Raw genomic sequence first — 17,302 nt, 5'->3', positions numbered from 1 at the left:
AGCACTGAGCAAAATCGGTTAATATCCAATCTCCTTCAAACACAGAAATTGCTGTGCTTTCTTGTAATTTTTACCAAATGGCTTGGACATGAACATGAACCGACATGCCACTTGCAAAGACATTCTCGATGCATGCAGTTGCAGCTCATTCTATTTTTGCTGACCTGCAAGGATAGATTTATCTTTATTTCAAGAATTCTGCATGACTCAGTGAAATTCACCCTCCAGAGCTGACAAAAATTTGGAATTTCAGATGCTCTGCAAAAAGGAGGAAGCTCTATACAGCTTGTGTGGAAACTTGAGTCCTTTCTCAGGACAAAAAGACTCAGAGAAATTGCAAGGAACTTCCCAGATAACATCTCTGAAGCTCCTGCTGTTCCCCTGTAACTGTACGAGGCTGAGATGGAATAAGAAGTTCATAATCAGAAAGAAAATACATTGAAATGGTCATCAAGCAGTCAGGATGGTGTGAGGACTTGGTGGAGGATCTCCAGGAGCGCCACAAGTCACCTGCTCAGTTGAAGTTTGGGAGCAAAGAATGGAACTGATAGAGCCAAACATCTCCATCTTCTCTCCCTTCTCCAGCTGACTTCTGCAACTCCTTCTCTCATGAAAATCCATCTCTGTGCTGGCATGGGGAGTGGTGGTGGGACCGAGGAGGGGCAGCTTTCATTCCTTTGATCCGAGGAGTATTAGGTGCACATGTAATCCAGGCACTACGACCCTCTAAGCTCTGTCAGTCTCCTAGAACTTCACTGGGATACTAAAAACAAATCTTGGCCGGCCCACTCCAGCCACTGGTGGAAAACAACTTTCACCAGGAGGAAACCTGTGTCTCCTACACCCCCTCCTTCCCTGAGGCTGCTGCTTACATTGGCTGTAAGGCAAACACAAATCCAGTCCAAGTTCCTTTGACGGTAACTTCCACCTGTTTCTAAGAGTAGTCAAGAGCATTTTTGGATGATCTGCTCCCTTGATATCTGAAGCTTAAGACTACCCGATACTGTACGTAAGCTAAAATGGCACGCACCATTGGTCAATGGGATTCAGCAGACACAAACCAACTTCATTTTGTGTCCTAATCCTGGGAAGCAAAATGCATGAGGTGTTTTCCAAAACAACGTCCATCTCTGACCTTTCTTTTCTAGCCTGTGTCGAAATATCACTGAAGAACTAAGGACAGAAGCAAAACCGTACCTGCTAGACACATTCGTTCACCTTAAACATTCCTTTTGGAAAGAGGGACATCAGTTTCATCTGACTATTAATTAATTACGATTTGAGTATTTTTGTAGGGCTGAATTACAGAGACTTTTCACTGACATAACTTGATCTTAAAACTAATTTTGCCTGAGGAAAGGCTGAGTATAAACCAAGTAGGAATTTTAAAATTTGACCTAGAATGTTGAACTAACAGCTGACCTTTGAACTGCTCCTCGATTACCCAGGGTTTACGGTCATCCTACGTTTCATTGGAAGGGTCATTTCCTGCAGGACTTACATCCAGTCATCTGACTTGTGACCTTTTGGATTAGATTTATGACCTTGCAAGGTCAGTTTTTAACGCCTTCTAGACTGTTAAATTGCATGTCATTACAAAAGCAGTTCTACCCAGTATGGTAGTAAGGTTTTGGAATGAACTGTAATTCCAGTGTCACAAGACACTACTGATTTCCAAACAATATTAAGAATTTGTAGTTATCCCTACCTTTCCTTAATTTAGAACTAAGTAGATATATACATTGAAGATACCAAAAATTTGCCAGTATTTGCATACTGGGAAAAACAGAATATAGTCACCTACCTCCATGTCAAGGTATTTAGACAAAAGAGAGATTGATTTTCAGCTCTGCTAAGTATTAACAACTCCAGCTGATCTCAATAGGAGCAGTAGAAACTCAACACCCCTCAGAATTATGCGAGTAACACATAACTACAGAAATACATGCTTTCTTTTTGTGTTTGTATATGTAATTAGTGTTTGTAATTTGCTGGGCACAAATAATATCTTATTGTATCTACAGTACAGCCTGACTTTGCTTTCTGTTGACAATGAAAAAGATTCGGTCATCAGATACAGAGCTTTACTAGAGTGAAAGTAAGAAAACACAAGATTTCTGTGGTTAAACATAAAATTCAACAGACCGATGCGACTGCATTTTCAACCAAAATCAAAGTTAAGCGCCATAAGCATGAGTTTTCTAAAGACTTCAGAAACTGAAGGACTTCAGAAAACCAAGGACTAGATTTATTAAGCAACTCCTCCAAACTTTGTGTGGAAAGATGAAGTAGCTCTCCTTAGAAGGAATCCTCTTGGATGTCAGTCCCCAGATGAGGACTCCAAACATCTGCATGGTCACCTGTGTTACAGTCTGAAAACCACTGAAGAAATTCTACTCCGTTGTGTTTCTTTTCCTGTCTTTCAGATCCCACGAGGCCCCGAGCCTTTCGCTGTAATGGCCGTTCTTGCAACCCTCCGGTGGGAAACCTTGCAACTGGGAGGACGCCAGTGACTCTCACCACGTGTGGTCAGAACAGCACAGAACTCTACTGCTTCTACCCCGACCAGAACCTCCTCCATCAGCTCTCCCATGGCTGTGGGCAGCCTCGCTGCACCAAATGCAACGCCAACCAGCCCGATAACTCCCATCTCCCTGCCGACATGACAGACGATTTCTTTGTAAACCCCATCTCCTGGTGGCAGTCTGCCCAAGGGGTGCACAGGGAAGAGATCAGACTGGACTTTGAAACAGAATTCTACCTGACCCACGTCATCGCTGTGTTCAAGTCACCTCGCCCAGCTGCGATGGTGTTGGAAAGATCCCAGGACTATGGGCAGACTTGGAGGCCCTACAAGTATTTCTCTGTCAACTGCACAGCGACTTTTGGACTCCAGGATGATCTCGTTGAGGAGGGCTCCATGTGCACGTCCAGGTATTCAGATGCAGTGCCCTGCACCAGAGGAGAGGTAAGCGATAACTGAGGTTTGGACTTAAGTTTGACATCAAACAGCTGAAGACTGGCTGAAAATCAGAGAGTATGCGCTCAAAGAGATACTGCACATATAAATTAACCAAGGTAGCCCATTTGCAAAGGCTTTGTGTTAAAAACATAAAGGGGAAGAAGAAGAGAAATGATATATCAATGAAAATGAATGGAAATGTTTTAATAAATTTCTTCTCATGAGAGTTGCACAGGGCAGAATTAACTTTGCCTAATTTTACATGGCAGATGCCAATAACTGAACTAGAATTACAACAACATAGGTGTAAGGAAATATACATTTGTAGAGTCTTATTTATTCAAACTGTTTTCCTGTTTTAGGATGATGTGAACTGCATGTTCTTTATTTTTTGCCTCCATATAAAAAGCCCTAGATGCTTGGATGACTTTTAAATAAATCTTTCCCCTAAGTTTAATGTAACTTTCTCGCTGGGGGTGACCACTCTGATTGTATCAAGCCATAAACTCCAGAAATGAAACCATCTAGAAGCAGGTAGTGGAAGTGAGCAGCCAAGTTTCATTATTCAACAGTGAGAAAAGGCCCTTCCTTGGTATGAATATTCTGATGTGCTACTAAACACAGGCAGGAGGCTTTCTTTTAAAATAAATGTACAATTTTCTAATAAATTCCTCTGACAAGAACACTGACTGCTTAGTAAGCAGATGCTTAGTTTAGTTATAACCCTTTTCACTCATCAATCTTGAAACAGATTAGATAGGAAAGATGGTAAATATAACTGGTATCATTTTATAGAGGAGATGCAAAGACACAAAGGGAGAATATAAGACATTCTTGTAGTCATGACAGAGGCTGGAGTCCTTTCACTTCCTTCTCTCTTCCTTAGAGAAGTCACACTCCTCCTGGTTCCCCTGTCTGGAAGTGATCATGCAGGTTTGGCAGGAACACTTTGCTGCCAATTAAGCTCAGGTGTGAGGTGAATGGTCCAGATATGCTTCAAAACCACAGTGGTTTCAGCAGCGCATTTCAAATTGCGCTTGAGAAGAAAGAAACTAGTGTACTATACCTGAGACAGGGAAACAGCAGAAAGGAGAGACTGAGTTCATCATTGTGCAATACGCTGGGAAACATCTCTGCATATTAGAAATTAGGAGCAGATCATCTGACTACTGAACTGGCTTGTTTCTGGAGTAGTAATTCTGCTGGTTAGTTATGATACATTTAAGCCAAATACATTCAAATTTCTTCTGTAGAGAGATTACAATTTGCCATGTCAATACAGAATCTAGGCAACTAATACAATTTTCCACTCATGTGCCTTCCAATCAGAAATCTGGAAGTACTTTGCAAGGTCTATTTAATGATCTTCAGCACACATAAAATGGTCTTGTTGCCATTTCACAAATGGGGAAAGAGCAGCACAGAAAGGTGAAGTGTTTCATGGCAAAACAGGACAATTCTGCTTGAGTAAGGAATAGAATACAGGGTCTGAAGCAAATGCTTTGGCCTTGAATGCAAAACAACTCTTCCTTCTCTAGTACACTATCCCCCGTTGCCCTGTGCTATGTTGGCTTTTGTGCTTACTTAACCTTGGGGAATATCATTAAGACCATGTGTTGCTGCTACAACAAATCTGAGAAGTGGATGGCAGAAAAATCAAATAATGAAACATTCATCCAACATAAGCCTTTGTGATTACAAGTGTCAAAATGATTCTGTCAACTTGGGCAGCAACTACACTGAAAGGAGTATGTGTATGCTCAATCAATCTATGCTGTGGCAGTATATGTTAGAAAACAATAGTAATAGTACCCTTGCAGATCCCAAATACTTTCATAAACTGTTGCATGCATTGAATATGTACAGAGGTCACTGCCATGGGACGGAGAGCTGAAGCTTTAAAGCAGCACCCAGGAGTATGTACGGCAACATAACAGAGAACAAGGCAAATACTGTTTCAAGCACGTTAACCCAAAAGGATTCTGAAGTTCTGCACAGACTTTACAGAGACCTCTTAACCAGTCCACGAAATGCCACTACGGCCAGGGCGCAAAAGCATCAGGCTTTTCAGGTCAGCAATATGACACAGCGGATTCTTTTGTGAATGAAAATAAAGGAAGGCAGAGCATAGTTATTTAAAGTGATACCTGATTAGATTTGCCACAGTGACACTGCTACTCTTATTACAAGTCTTGCAGGAGCTTTGCCCATGCATCTCAGAACTGCAGTTTTACAACCTTATTGTAAAGATGTCACAAATGTCACCAGGGCATCCATCCCCTCAAGCACCGACTCACGACTGACTTGGAAAGAAGCTGACTGAATCCCCACTGCTCCTTTCTGCAGTGTTCTCTGCTTCTTTCGCACCTCCACTGTGACCTACCCAGTTACCGACACTGGCATAGTCTTGGATGGCTGAGGAGCTCACATCACAAGCTGACAACATTTCTGAAATGGTCAAAACTGTTTCCAACTCAAATGCTAACCAATGCTCTCAAATAAATCCCAGTTTTCTCTGCTGAGGGGACTGAAGTTATTTCCACTGCATGATACTGAAGTTTTTCTTGGGCACCATCTTATTCACATTGAGAAAAGACACAAATTCCTTTTTAACAGGGCACAAAAGAAATCAGACAAGGAGACGGATTACCAAGAACACTTAGGTTTAAAACCCATGTGGGACACATCATGAAACAAGATTTCAGGTCAACTGGCTGCCAGAACTGAGAATGTAGGTATGAAAGAAGAAGGTGGCAGAGCTGCAGTAATATGTATCTATAAACCAAGATGTTTTTCTGATTTACAGAACACTGTTCTATATAGTCATGGAGCCTAAAGTGAACCTTCAGCTCAGCAAACGTGAATCAAAACTGGGGGCCAAACCATAGAAGAAATTACCACAATGTTGCATCAGATGTTAGTGTGACTTACAGTTCAAACATCATATGGGGGAAACAGGGACCGAAATATTCCAACCTGCATCCTGACAGCACGTGCACTAAAGGATCTGAGAGATTAAGAGTACATTTTCAATAAACTGGAATATCAGGAAATGAAAACAAATGTTCTCCCCCATCGAAGATGATGTTTGCATGAAAGGAAGACATTAGCATGCAAAGTGGAGCAGAACACCGACCTACTTATAACCAGCAGACCCAAAAGGAGACCCTTCCCCTATTGGGTCTAGCGAGTGGAAGGGAGTTTTGAATCAAAGGCTGGTTCATTTATGTGAGTGTCTGTGTGACAGATGACACCAATGAAGTGTGATATAATAAACCCATTACTGGAATTCACTGGGGGCTGGAAGAATTGTGTATGCCTGAATTAAGTAACTGGTTTCTATGGCAACATGTTAAGTGTGCCTGGTGCAGAAGACCTGTTCATTCTCCGTTTTGTATCCTGTGGTGACCTCTTTAGGGACAGAAGTCCCCAGCAGTGCCTTTTGTCAAAGATGAGTGGACTCGCTTTGTAGCTGAAAGACTTTTAATCACTCTTCTAAACACACTCTGTGCATCAAGACATGTTGTGATGGGATGCGGTTCTGTCTTCTTCAAAAGCCGCCAGGTTGTTCAGCCAGGGTCGGCCCTATGGGTGGCCTTTTCCTCTGCACCAACACTGAAGATCTCTGCAGCCTTTCTCCAGCTACAGGGACTCCCTGAGCAACACTCATGCGACCACTCGCACAGACACCCAACGAGGCCAGGGACAGGGCTATGTGTGGAATGTATGGGATCTTGTTCCAAGGACCTGCATTTTTTCCTGTCTTTTCTCAGGCTTTTCTTTAACTGTATTCATGCCAAACCTTTTGATAAACACAAGAGGTTCCCACCCCCTCACACACACATACCTCGTTAAGTGGCAACATCAATAATTCAGGAGGTCACCACTGAGGCTTCAGTGCCTTCTTACAGGTCTGATCTCGTATGGCAGTGGGGTCACTGGAAAGAAACATGCTCAGCCCATCACAGGGTTGAACTCCCAGCAGCTAAGATGCAAGGGCAGGGTCCTGCACTGCAGCAAATTGTCCAACAGTCATCAGGACCAGCCTATTGAAGTTGCACGATGCTCGGTTGTTCCGACTTCCAGCCGGAAAGGATTCCAGGAGGGATTAGTCACTAGTGAACCTAAGTGCCCAAATGTTATGACTAGGGCTGTCTGTTCAGCATTTCGTTTAACTTGAACTGTAGAGGAGATAAAATGCAGAGGCAAGTTGAGAGGAAGCAGTTAACACCAGCAGTGTAAACAAGCAGATAGCGCTGCCAGGCCCTGCGTCCCTGGAGGAAGAATTAAGGGGCTCAAGGATTTGTCTCTGAAGGGAATTTGAACTGACATGAGACCAGTCCAGCATTCCCATCCCTGGCAAGTGAACTTCAGGAGGGCACCAAGTGTCCTACTCTGACCTGGTTTGCAATGAGCCATTTGGAACCTTTTACAAACCAGCCAGAAAGACACAGCAGAGTTTTTTCAAGCGTTTCTTCTACATTTCCTGAATGTATGAGGCAAATTAATTTTTCTTCTCACTCTGTTTTATAAAACCTTAGTGGAGTTGCAGCCACGACGGTTTTTTCAAGTCTCAACTGTGAAAAAAATATTGTTTAAATGCTATGCACATTACAGAATCATTGTTTTAATTTTCAAACCCCAGGCAAAATAACACTTCACTGTTTGCTCTATAGTTGTCCACACATCACTGTCAAGGAGAGATGATACTGTTAGCTAAGTCTGTTCATGTATAAGATTTCAGCCAAGACCTAGAGATATAAGCGACTCCACGTATAAGAAATGGATGGTCTCTTATGAAAGTACAGTCTTTCCCTGTCATCATATTGGCAACAATGCCTAAACATTAATATTAATGCCACACTGACTGGATTGCTGGAATGACCTCAAAGCAAATACAATCTGAAGTGACATTGACCATTTCTGGTTTGGAAAACACAGAATGAATTCAAGATGCCACTCTCTTGGTAGTAGCTGAATTTACCCAGATCAGAGAAATTTTAAAAAATCAAATGCACAATTATTTCTTTAACAAACTATCACATTCTATACTGGCTTTTAAGTTTTATTCTCCAGGAGAGAAAAGCAATGGATCTTGACTAAAAACCACTTTTCCACGAACCCTCTGAATGGGCCTCGCAGCAGCTAAGAACAGCTGAACTTTCTGTGTGCTCCGCTCAGTCTTTCAAAACAGGGAAAAGTACTTCTTAGTACAGACTACTGCACCACAAGATGGAAGAATTCACTTCAGCCAAGGCTCCATCAAATGAATCAGTGGATATTTGCCACTGGATAGGAAAAATTCTGAGACAATTGTTTACAATTCCTTTAGGAACAAAATCAACTCACATAAAAATTTTTAATGAAGAGTTTTTAGGATTGATGTGAGTTTTTATTGCAGCTTCCTTCTGATGGGCCCAGTATAAGCACACAGACATTTCTGACCTCATTAACCTGATTGTGTGCAGCATGATCAACAAAGCTTAAGAACGACTTGTAATATCAAATTCTTGTTCTGCACAAGGATGTTCTTTTGCAGGAGGCCACGTATTGGCACTGCCCTCCATTTCTGACGCATGTTTCTTGACTTGAGGCTATGAGCTTGCAAGGGGGAACCTTTGCTGTGTCCACATCTTTTCTAACTAATACTGGCTGGAAGATCAGGTTAAGAAAACAGAATTATCTGCATCAAGAATGGAGAAGCAAAACATATGGCAAGAAATCAAAAATCTGAGACACTGTCTCCGGAATGAAGATGATCTCCTGACTGGTGATAGAACATCCCCCCCTGTGAAGCTGTGCCAAGTTGTGTACGGCAAAACCAGCCCCCTAAGAGCAGCTCCCTGTTTCAGCTTTGCACACTCACAGCATTCCTTGCTCTCAGAAAGGTCAGGAGAGGACAGAGTAGCGACCATCTTTTTTTGAGGTGCAGCTGATTGACTTTTGAAAATGAGAATGACAAATATGCGCTTGATAGCAGATATGCAGATAAGCGTGAATGTCCCACTCAGCATTCAGCTCCAGTGGCAGCTCCTGATTATAAGGGAAACTCAGGATGTATTCCCACAAAGGGCTGAGAGTAAAGAGGTGCTGAATACCCTCAACATCCACCCAATTCAATGGAAGTGCAAAGATTTTAGTGTGTCCTTAAGTTGTCCAGCCCTCAGCAGACTTAATCACCATTAGATTTTCTTCTGCGGCTGTGCATATGTTACTTTTATGAATGCTGCACACTGATATTTAGAGAAATGACTGGGAGATTGCAGAGCAGTCTGTTACAGCAAAAGAAATAAGAAAGAAAGAACAGAGCTTCCACAGAGCTTGATACCAGGCAGAGATTTAATCAGATGAGAAATAGCTTTACAGTGAACATGATGGGAAGCTCTTTTTCAGGATGGGGTGGGAGTTGAGGGTATTCAGCAAAAATAGAATTCTTCCCTGTACCATATAAAATTACCAATCTGTCTCCTAATTTAGGATTCATTTTTTCTTAGTGAACCATAAACCCAAATACATGCATTGAAATATAATCATCTGGTTTTAGGACAGAAAAAAGTTTAGGGGATTTTTTTAGGTAAATTATTAATTTATGGGAAAACAATGCAGGGACATGTAAGGTGAGATACCAGGTCTGTTTTAAAATTCATCCCACTCTACAATTATTTGAATCAATACACATAGTAGGCTAATAACTTTAAATTATGGATTGTAACATATTGCTCTTGACAGCAGTGCAAGACGTATGTTAAGGAAGATCTAACAACCGGCACTTTAATGTGAGAAGAAAGATGCAATCAAATATTAAAAATGAGCCAAGAGGTGGTGATTACATTATACTCACCCTTGTGCTCAAGGGTTTTAACCACCAGTATTTCCAGGAGAATGCGTCCTCCAGGAGAAAATTCCACGTTCCACTTTCATGTGTCTATGAAATAATGCTGCTAACCTGATTTAGATACCAAATAAAACTGTGCTACCTCCGTGCAAAATGCATCTCATCTAAACCTACTGACATTGGCCCAACATATCTGCTTTGATTCTGCTGATACAAAATATGGTTGTTTAAGAAGTCCTCAATATCTTTCATTTATACCACGTTCAGGAAGGCTAATTCCCTAGTGGTTGTTGAATCCAAGAAGAACATAAAAACGCTACTCCCAAAAGACGTCACTAGTGTTATGCCACCCAAATCAGATCTTTAACACTTAACCAGTGTTGCTTTGGGAGAGATGAGGACAAACGAATCAAGTCTCACCACTGAGCTTATTCCAGACAGAAATGTGTCATGAATTAATCATACAAACAAACCCTTGTACTTCAACTGGAATGGAATACTGTTTTTCCTTAAAAGGATGCCACAATCGCTATGGGACATCCAGGCTGTTAACATCTCTGCTCACAGTGTTGAGAGTTATCAGGGGACATGGAAAATACCAAAGCAGCTCCCCTCAAGAGATGCAAGGCCAGAAATGAAAATATTTGCAAAACAATAAACCCACAGGGAATCCAATCTACTTCCAAGCTGTCAAGCAAAGAAACAAAAATCCAATACAGCTTCATGAAAGCAAATAGCCCAATGCAGAGAGACGAGCACCCAACAGCTGTTCTTTTGCCTAAAGAACTCCGGATGTCAATTAAGACACGGGGAGGCTGGATAATTGACTGGAGATCCCAAAATGTGAATCCATCTCTTTAAACTTATCATACCATATTCAAAATAGGTTTCTAGTAGGGCAATACAATGCACAAGATTTCCTTCACAATTAACGCAGCACGATGCAAGACTATTGTCATCAAACAGAAGTATAATGCCAGAGACATGGAGTACAAAGAAACACTTTGGCCATTATCTAGTAATGTATTTCAGAGCAGCCCAGTAAATACTCTTGTTCTTCACCTCATTCACCCTTCTCTCTGTCTCCTGTGAGGAGATCCATAGTGGTTCACAACTGGGTGCTCTGGGGCACAGAGATGTTAAACCTCTTACCTACCCTTGTCTAGGGAGGTCACTGGCAGGGCCAGCGCAGATCTTGCAGAAGGTAACAACAAACTGATTACCTTTTGTCAGCTATCTCGTCCTGGAGCAAAGTACCTCTAGCATTTATGTTCTCAAGCCAGAGATCTGTTAGGCATCCTCTGGAGAGCTAGCCTGAAAGGAGGTACCATTTTTACTAAGCATCTATATTAGAGAATCATAGACAAGAAAGACAAGTGTGAGAATAGAGCTTGTAAAAACTGCAAACTGAACAGACTACTTTACCTTTGGTTCCTCTGCTTTATGCAAATTTAAAACAGTTTCACAAGGACTTTTAGCCATTAATAGCCTAGTATTTAGTTCTTAACCCTGCTTTAAGTTTTCTGAGCTTAGAAGGCTCTGCAGAACAACTCCATCCAGTTCACTGCCTTGGTCTTAGATTAATTGACTATGTGGGAAGAAGATGTGTGTGTCTGTACACAACCAGGTGCTTAAGACTCTGAGAAACCACTCGACTTCTGTGTGATCCACAGCAGACTGGGAAGAAGGAGACAGGGTTCCCAAAACTGTTTTCCACTAAAAAGACCAGACCATCCTGGATTAGGGGAACCGGACAGAGGAGATTTGGTCTTTATCCTGTGAATCCGTCAATAAGGGGAATGTTGGGCACCTGGACAAAACAGAATGGGCCATTTGCTTATGGTTCCATTGACTGGGGGAATGTAGACACTGGGGTGGGAAGGAAGGCCTGGGCTATTTTATCATGGCTGCATTGGTCAGGGGAATGTAGGCACCTGCATTGCACAGCCTGGGCAGGCTGCCCACAGCTCTGTCAAACAAGGAAATACAGACACCTCTGATCTCACCCAACAGGGCTGTCTGCAGCTTTCTAAGTAGCTGACAGTATAAGAGAAGGGAATTAAAAGAAAAAAAAAAGAACAGAGCTAATCAAACAGAAAATGTTGCGGCCAGGTGGGACATGTACCACGGCCAGGTGTAGCTCAGTGCAAAGTCTGGCAGCTGACTCTGTTAGTTCAAGGGGGTTCATCTCCGCATGTGCCATCAACATGCAATAGAATTATCTTCCAGGCTCTTTTCTGGCTCCTGCAAGGAAAAAGGAGCAAAAGTATTTAATGAGCTGCAAGTATTTAAATTGGTTGGTCCCTAGAAAGAAAGAAAAATAAAAACATGGAGAGAGAGAGAAAGGGGGAATCCCTATGGGAACAAAGCTTTCATTCCGCTAACGGAGTTAGTCAGACAGACACTGTCACCACTTATAAAGCAGGGCTAAAGAACCCCGAGGGCAGGTCCCTCTGCTATCATAGAAAAACTCAACCAGGGGAGAAAATAGCTCTCAAATTGGAGTTAACATATCCACAGAGGACATCTAGGCCTGGGAACTAATGCAGCCAGCTCTTTAGTTCTCACTAACTCAGACTGTGGTGCAGCCCTCTGTTGTCACCCTCTCCCCAAAAGCAACAGAAACAAACACACCCTGAGATACAGAAGGGTAAAGCGCCGCATGAGCTGCAATACAACGTGTCCCTTTAGTCACTGCTCAACATCAAATTAGAACTGTGATACTCAAAACCAAACTGCTGCTGCTCTGGAGAACTATCAAACAGCATAAAAGCCGTGGTAAAAAAGTAACAACCCATGGTCAGGAGGCACAAAGTGCCTTTGGTCCTGCGAACTGCAGTGTAGCTACTTTTCATTGATTCGCTTTGTTTGGGGACAGGGTTCTCCCAGTGCTTACTCACCCTAAGCCAAGCTGTGTTTTCCAGCCATAGTTCAAGTGGCCAAGCCAAAAGTCTGATCACAGTCTTTACTTCTTTCACAGGTCCCTTTCGTGCCTTAGTTTACCTGACTCTAGAAGTCATGTCAAAGCCGTATTTCTAAAATGTTTTGAGAAATTTGGATGGCATTAATACTGCATTTATGCCAATAAACCTTGGATTTCTCTGAGTGACACTGTTGTCACTTGGCTCAGAAACTCAAAGTAACCAGCACCTGACAAGTTACCATGTACTGGCTGAACTGCAAGAAGTGACTGGGCTCAGTAACTCCAGGGAGAAATGGTTAAACTAAGGCACTTCCTACCTCATAGTTGAGACAGGATGGAAACAAGTACCCAGTCACCTGCTGGGGCTTGACCAGCTGGTGGTAACTCAGCTGTGATGTTCTGGAATCAGTCACAGCTCCAAAACTGCTTAGGAAGAGTTTTCCAAATAGGAGCTATTACCTTTTTCCTGAACATCACCGCGGGTTGTTTGCTGCGTGTGCTGTCCTACATCTATTCCTGCATGGGAATCTTCTGTCTTTCAGGTGATTTATCGTGCCTTAAGTCCAGCTAACAAGATTGAAGACCCCTACAGTCTTGAGGCTCAAGATCTCCTGAAACTCACCAACCTCCGTCTCCTTTTGTTAAAAAGACAGGAATGCCCATGCCACGGCTCAGCACTGGAGGAGAAACCACAGAGATTTGCCCACTATGCTATTTATGACCTGATCATTCGGGGAAGCTGCTTTTGCAATGGGCATGCAGAGGAATGCGAGCTTGCCAACAGGACGGGAGTCACGGAGAACACGGTGAGTTCTGGACATTCACCAGCTTACTAGACTTGTTACCTGTTTGTGCTTTCTCAGCCTAACGGTACATTTTGTGTATGATCCTGTCAAGCCCTTCCTACGCCTATCTAAAAAAGGGATGCACTGTTAATCCACATTAGTGGAACTTCAATGACTCTGGGAAAAGATTTCTTACAAGCCTTGCTGCCGTTCCATGTGTATTAATTGCATTGCTAGAGATGGGTACTTCTAAAAACCCTGGACATCACAATATCTATAAATTACGAAGTGGCTTTGTAACTGGAACAGAGATCCAAGCCCAAATACAGTGAATGAAATCTCCTACCTCTAGACCTGCATAGAACTGAACTCATCTCTTTGATGCAAAGAATGCCTGAACAGAATTTCAGCATGAGATCTCCAATCTCAGATGTTCTGAGTTTGTGAGTTCTGTCATAGTTAGGGTTTCAGCCTTTACATTTAGGTTTGCAGCCTTCTGTGGTTTTGTTACTTTCACTAGCAGTCTTCAGGATGTGAAAATAATTTCCACTCCCCCTCCTTTTACCTATTCAGCTTGATATAAGTTGGAGTATTTTTTTAAACCTTTTTTTAACCAAACCTTGTAGGAAGATCCTTCTCTAGTACTCTGACTAGCCCCTGTTCAGTCTTTTATCTGCGTTTGGCCCTGGATGTGCAGAAGATGCGAGTTGTGTTTCTGTGCGTATTCAGGTGTTGTGATTAAGAGAGAATGACCACTGTTTCCTTTTTGATTTAGCTGCAAGTGTTATACAGAAGAACTGTAACAACAGTAACAGGGAAATGATGTTAACCAAATGTCCAGGTACTCCTAAACACATCACAGACAGAATTTCAGCCTCTTTAAACTAGTGAATGGCTCCACTGGTTCCAGAAGGCTATTTGTCTCTGTAATGGGTTTTGAAAACCAAAATAACTCTTAGAACTTTGGTCCCTGGTGCACTCTGACATAATAGACTCAAGAAACACATCCTCATCTAATTTCTGACCCTTTAGATATAGAGTACGCTTGACGTTTTGGTTTATTTTCTTCTGGAATGTGTATTCACTGACTTCCTTTCAACTTTTCTAGGTCCGGAGGTAGATATTGTAAGATAATTAGGACTGTATGAGTTTCACAATATTTGCAGAATCATTTCTGAATCAGTCCCACCTGTGATATAAATCTACGGCTCAGCTACAGTATTGTGGCACTAGGTGATATTATCAGATTCTGTTTACTACAAGTATAGACTCAATACATAACAGTGTGGAGAAAAAGCGGTTTAAAGAGTGCATCATCTCTACTGCAAACTGTTAAAAATAGACGTAATGAAAACAAATAGATGACTAACATGCTAAATGAATACATCTGGTGGAAGAATAAACACTCGGCCCATCAGAAAAGGAAAACACAATATTTTGTACATTACTGGCATAACCACTGTAAACTATGACTGGGCTTTTTTCTCACTAGTCACAAGGGAATAAAATCTTTTTGTGCCATCACTGACTTCATGGGGCAGAAGGTGAAATAGTTTTGATGAAATGCACTTCATGAGTGACTCATGTCCCAGGAGTCAGGAGGGTGGATGCATCACATCATTTGCACAGGCACAGATATCAGCAAGGCTTTGCCTAAGCAGGGATTCAAATGCAGCAGGAAGCGAGAAGAGACTTGCAGAGCTTAAACTACCCCTAGAATCCTACATATGGGCTGGAAAACACCATAAGTGAGCTGGTCTAAGTCCTTGCATTAAGGTATGATCAAGCATACATAAGCCACTCACTAGTGAATGCTTGTTCAACTGGTTATTGAAAATGTCTGAAGAAGTAGATTTAGTAGCAACCCTGAGCAGTTGTTCCCATTTTGACAGCTGGAAAGCTGTTCCTTAGTGCCTGCCTGAATAACCTCTGCTGCAAAGGGAGGCGATTCCTTCTTGGCCCCACTCTCCCAGTGATCAGAGAGAACAGTTAATTCTCATTCTGCTCGACTTTCACACACACGGTGACTCAAACAGGACGGGGAAAAGAGATGTTAAAAACAAACGCTGCGTGTCCAGAAATAAGCTGATTCATTCCACCGGCCACATCTGGTGTTTAATGAACCCATGGGCAGGGAAAGTCTCAGTTTTTAGTGTGGGTGATATCACAGCATGAAAGCAGAACAGCTTCATGTTTACTGGGCTGCTGTCAAGTAACCAAATAAAATGCTGGAAAAATACAGCCCTCCACAGAAAGGCTTGGGTATTAGGAGTTTCAGTCTCTTAAGAGTTCTGAGTCCTTCTACAATGCATTTATTTTCTGTAGACAACAAAAACAAAGCAAGTCCATGCAGAAAACAACTGTAGTTGTTTGCCATGGGATAGGCCCAAAAGCTGAGGTCATTCTGCACTGAGGTCTTGGAAGAGACATAACTGTGCTAACTTTTAAGTCTGTTCTTTTTACTCTTGAAAGAAATCTGTTCCATTTCTAATAGTTCTATCACTGCTAGACTGATACGATATAGAGGCTAAAAAATTGAGAAAACTGAAGGCAATTTCTTGACATTTTTGAACGAACACTTTTCAACACCATTTTGGAGGGACCAGATGATCTGTGACTATTGATGATTTGTCAACAACCAATTTATCTGTGGATCTGTCAGTTCAGTCACGACAACTCATTCAGCTTCTGACTTCTCCTCCGAGGCTGCCAATAAGAAATGCAGCTCTACGAGAAATAATGTCACAGTGTCATAGAAACTGATGGAGACAAGACAACTGCAAATTGTAATAACGCTCTCCAGACAGCACATCATTCTTCACAGCTTGAAATCCTGCATGTTCTCTCTGGTCAACAGTAGTTTGTGAAAAAATTGAGTAGAGCAAGTTTCAAAGTCGACTTCTATAGGACCCAATGGAAATGTCCTTTCCATTGTTTTGGCAGAAAACAGTAATAATTAGTCTTTCCATGTGGCTTTTTTTCCAATAAGCCATGTACCCACCTCAAGACAATTTATCTAGATTGCACTTCCCTTAGTAACAACTCAGAATATCATATCAGACAGCAGATAAAGCTTTGAGAAATGAAGATGGGAGCTGTAAACAACAGGCAAGAAACTTCTGAGGGAACGTATCTTGAATTTGGTGTTTGTTGCTATTGACAGTGATATTTTCTTGTTTTCTGTTTCCTGTCCTCAGACCAAAAGAAAGAGACACAGAGATATCACAGCTGCTTATGACAGCTAAAGACAAAATCATCTTTTCTGTATTTCACAACCTATATTATTCAAACTCTTACAAGTACCTCCTTTGTCAGTGAGGGAAATTATTGAGATTGCATTTTGCTGCAGAAAGGACAGAGAAGTGTTTTCTTTGAAATGCAGGACATTAATATGCCCTTATAAGGGAAACAAATGCCAGGACCTGGCTACCTGAATACACCTACTTTTCGTCCACCATTGGATGCAATGGGATGTAATCCTGCCCCAGGTCTGGTGGCTGCAGGATGTATAGTTACTTCTTGCTCTGCAGTAAATTGTTTCTTTATTAAGCTCCTACAGAGTTAGTAAGAGCTGTCAGGTTTAGGACTGGCTTTGGTGACACATTTTTGCTGAGTCCCGGGGTGCTTCCAGAACAAGGTTTGCGAAGCAGAAAGTGCACGCGGACAGACCACAGAATCTAGACCAAAGTCCTTTCTGTTTGCCAGACATTTCACAATTCTCTTTCTAGTGCGTGAGAAGTATGGACAGAGGAAAGCAAATTTGGATTAAAATGCTTTTGTATAAAGCATCAGGTTTT

The 17,302-nt window shown here is 42.0% G+C and overlaps 2 protein-coding genes across 4 annotated transcripts in view; one reads left to right on the top strand and one right to left on the bottom strand.

The window, feature by feature from the left end:
- Positions 1–17,302, top strand: part of LOC102089000 (netrin-4) — a 45,488-nt gene that overhangs the window by 4,667 nt on the left and 23,519 nt on the right. For both annotated transcript variants that reach the window (XM_021294632.2, XM_005507536.4), the window contains exons 2-3: positions 2,427–2,968; positions 13,263–13,526. In XM_021294632.2, coding sequence (XP_021150307.2) covers positions 2,663–2,968; positions 13,263–13,526 — 570 coding nt within the window. In that variant the 5' untranslated portion in view covers positions 2,427–2,662. The remainder of the gene's footprint in view (positions 1–2,426; positions 2,969–13,262; positions 13,527–17,302) is intronic.
- The window catches only part of UROC1 (urocanate hydratase 1), a 79,432-nt gene that overhangs the window by 44,856 nt on the left and 17,274 nt on the right, over positions 1–17,302 (bottom strand). The window lies entirely within an intron of this gene.

This window comes from Columba livia, chromosome 10, assembly GCF_036013475.1.
Source record: "Columba livia isolate bColLiv1 breed racing homer chromosome 10, bColLiv1.pat.W.v2, whole genome shotgun sequence".
NCBI lineage: Eukaryota > Metazoa > Chordata > Aves > Columbiformes > Columbidae > Columba > Columba livia.
The sequence above is the reverse complement of the archived record's forward strand: the minus strand, read 5'-3'. Positions and strand labels throughout refer to the sequence as shown.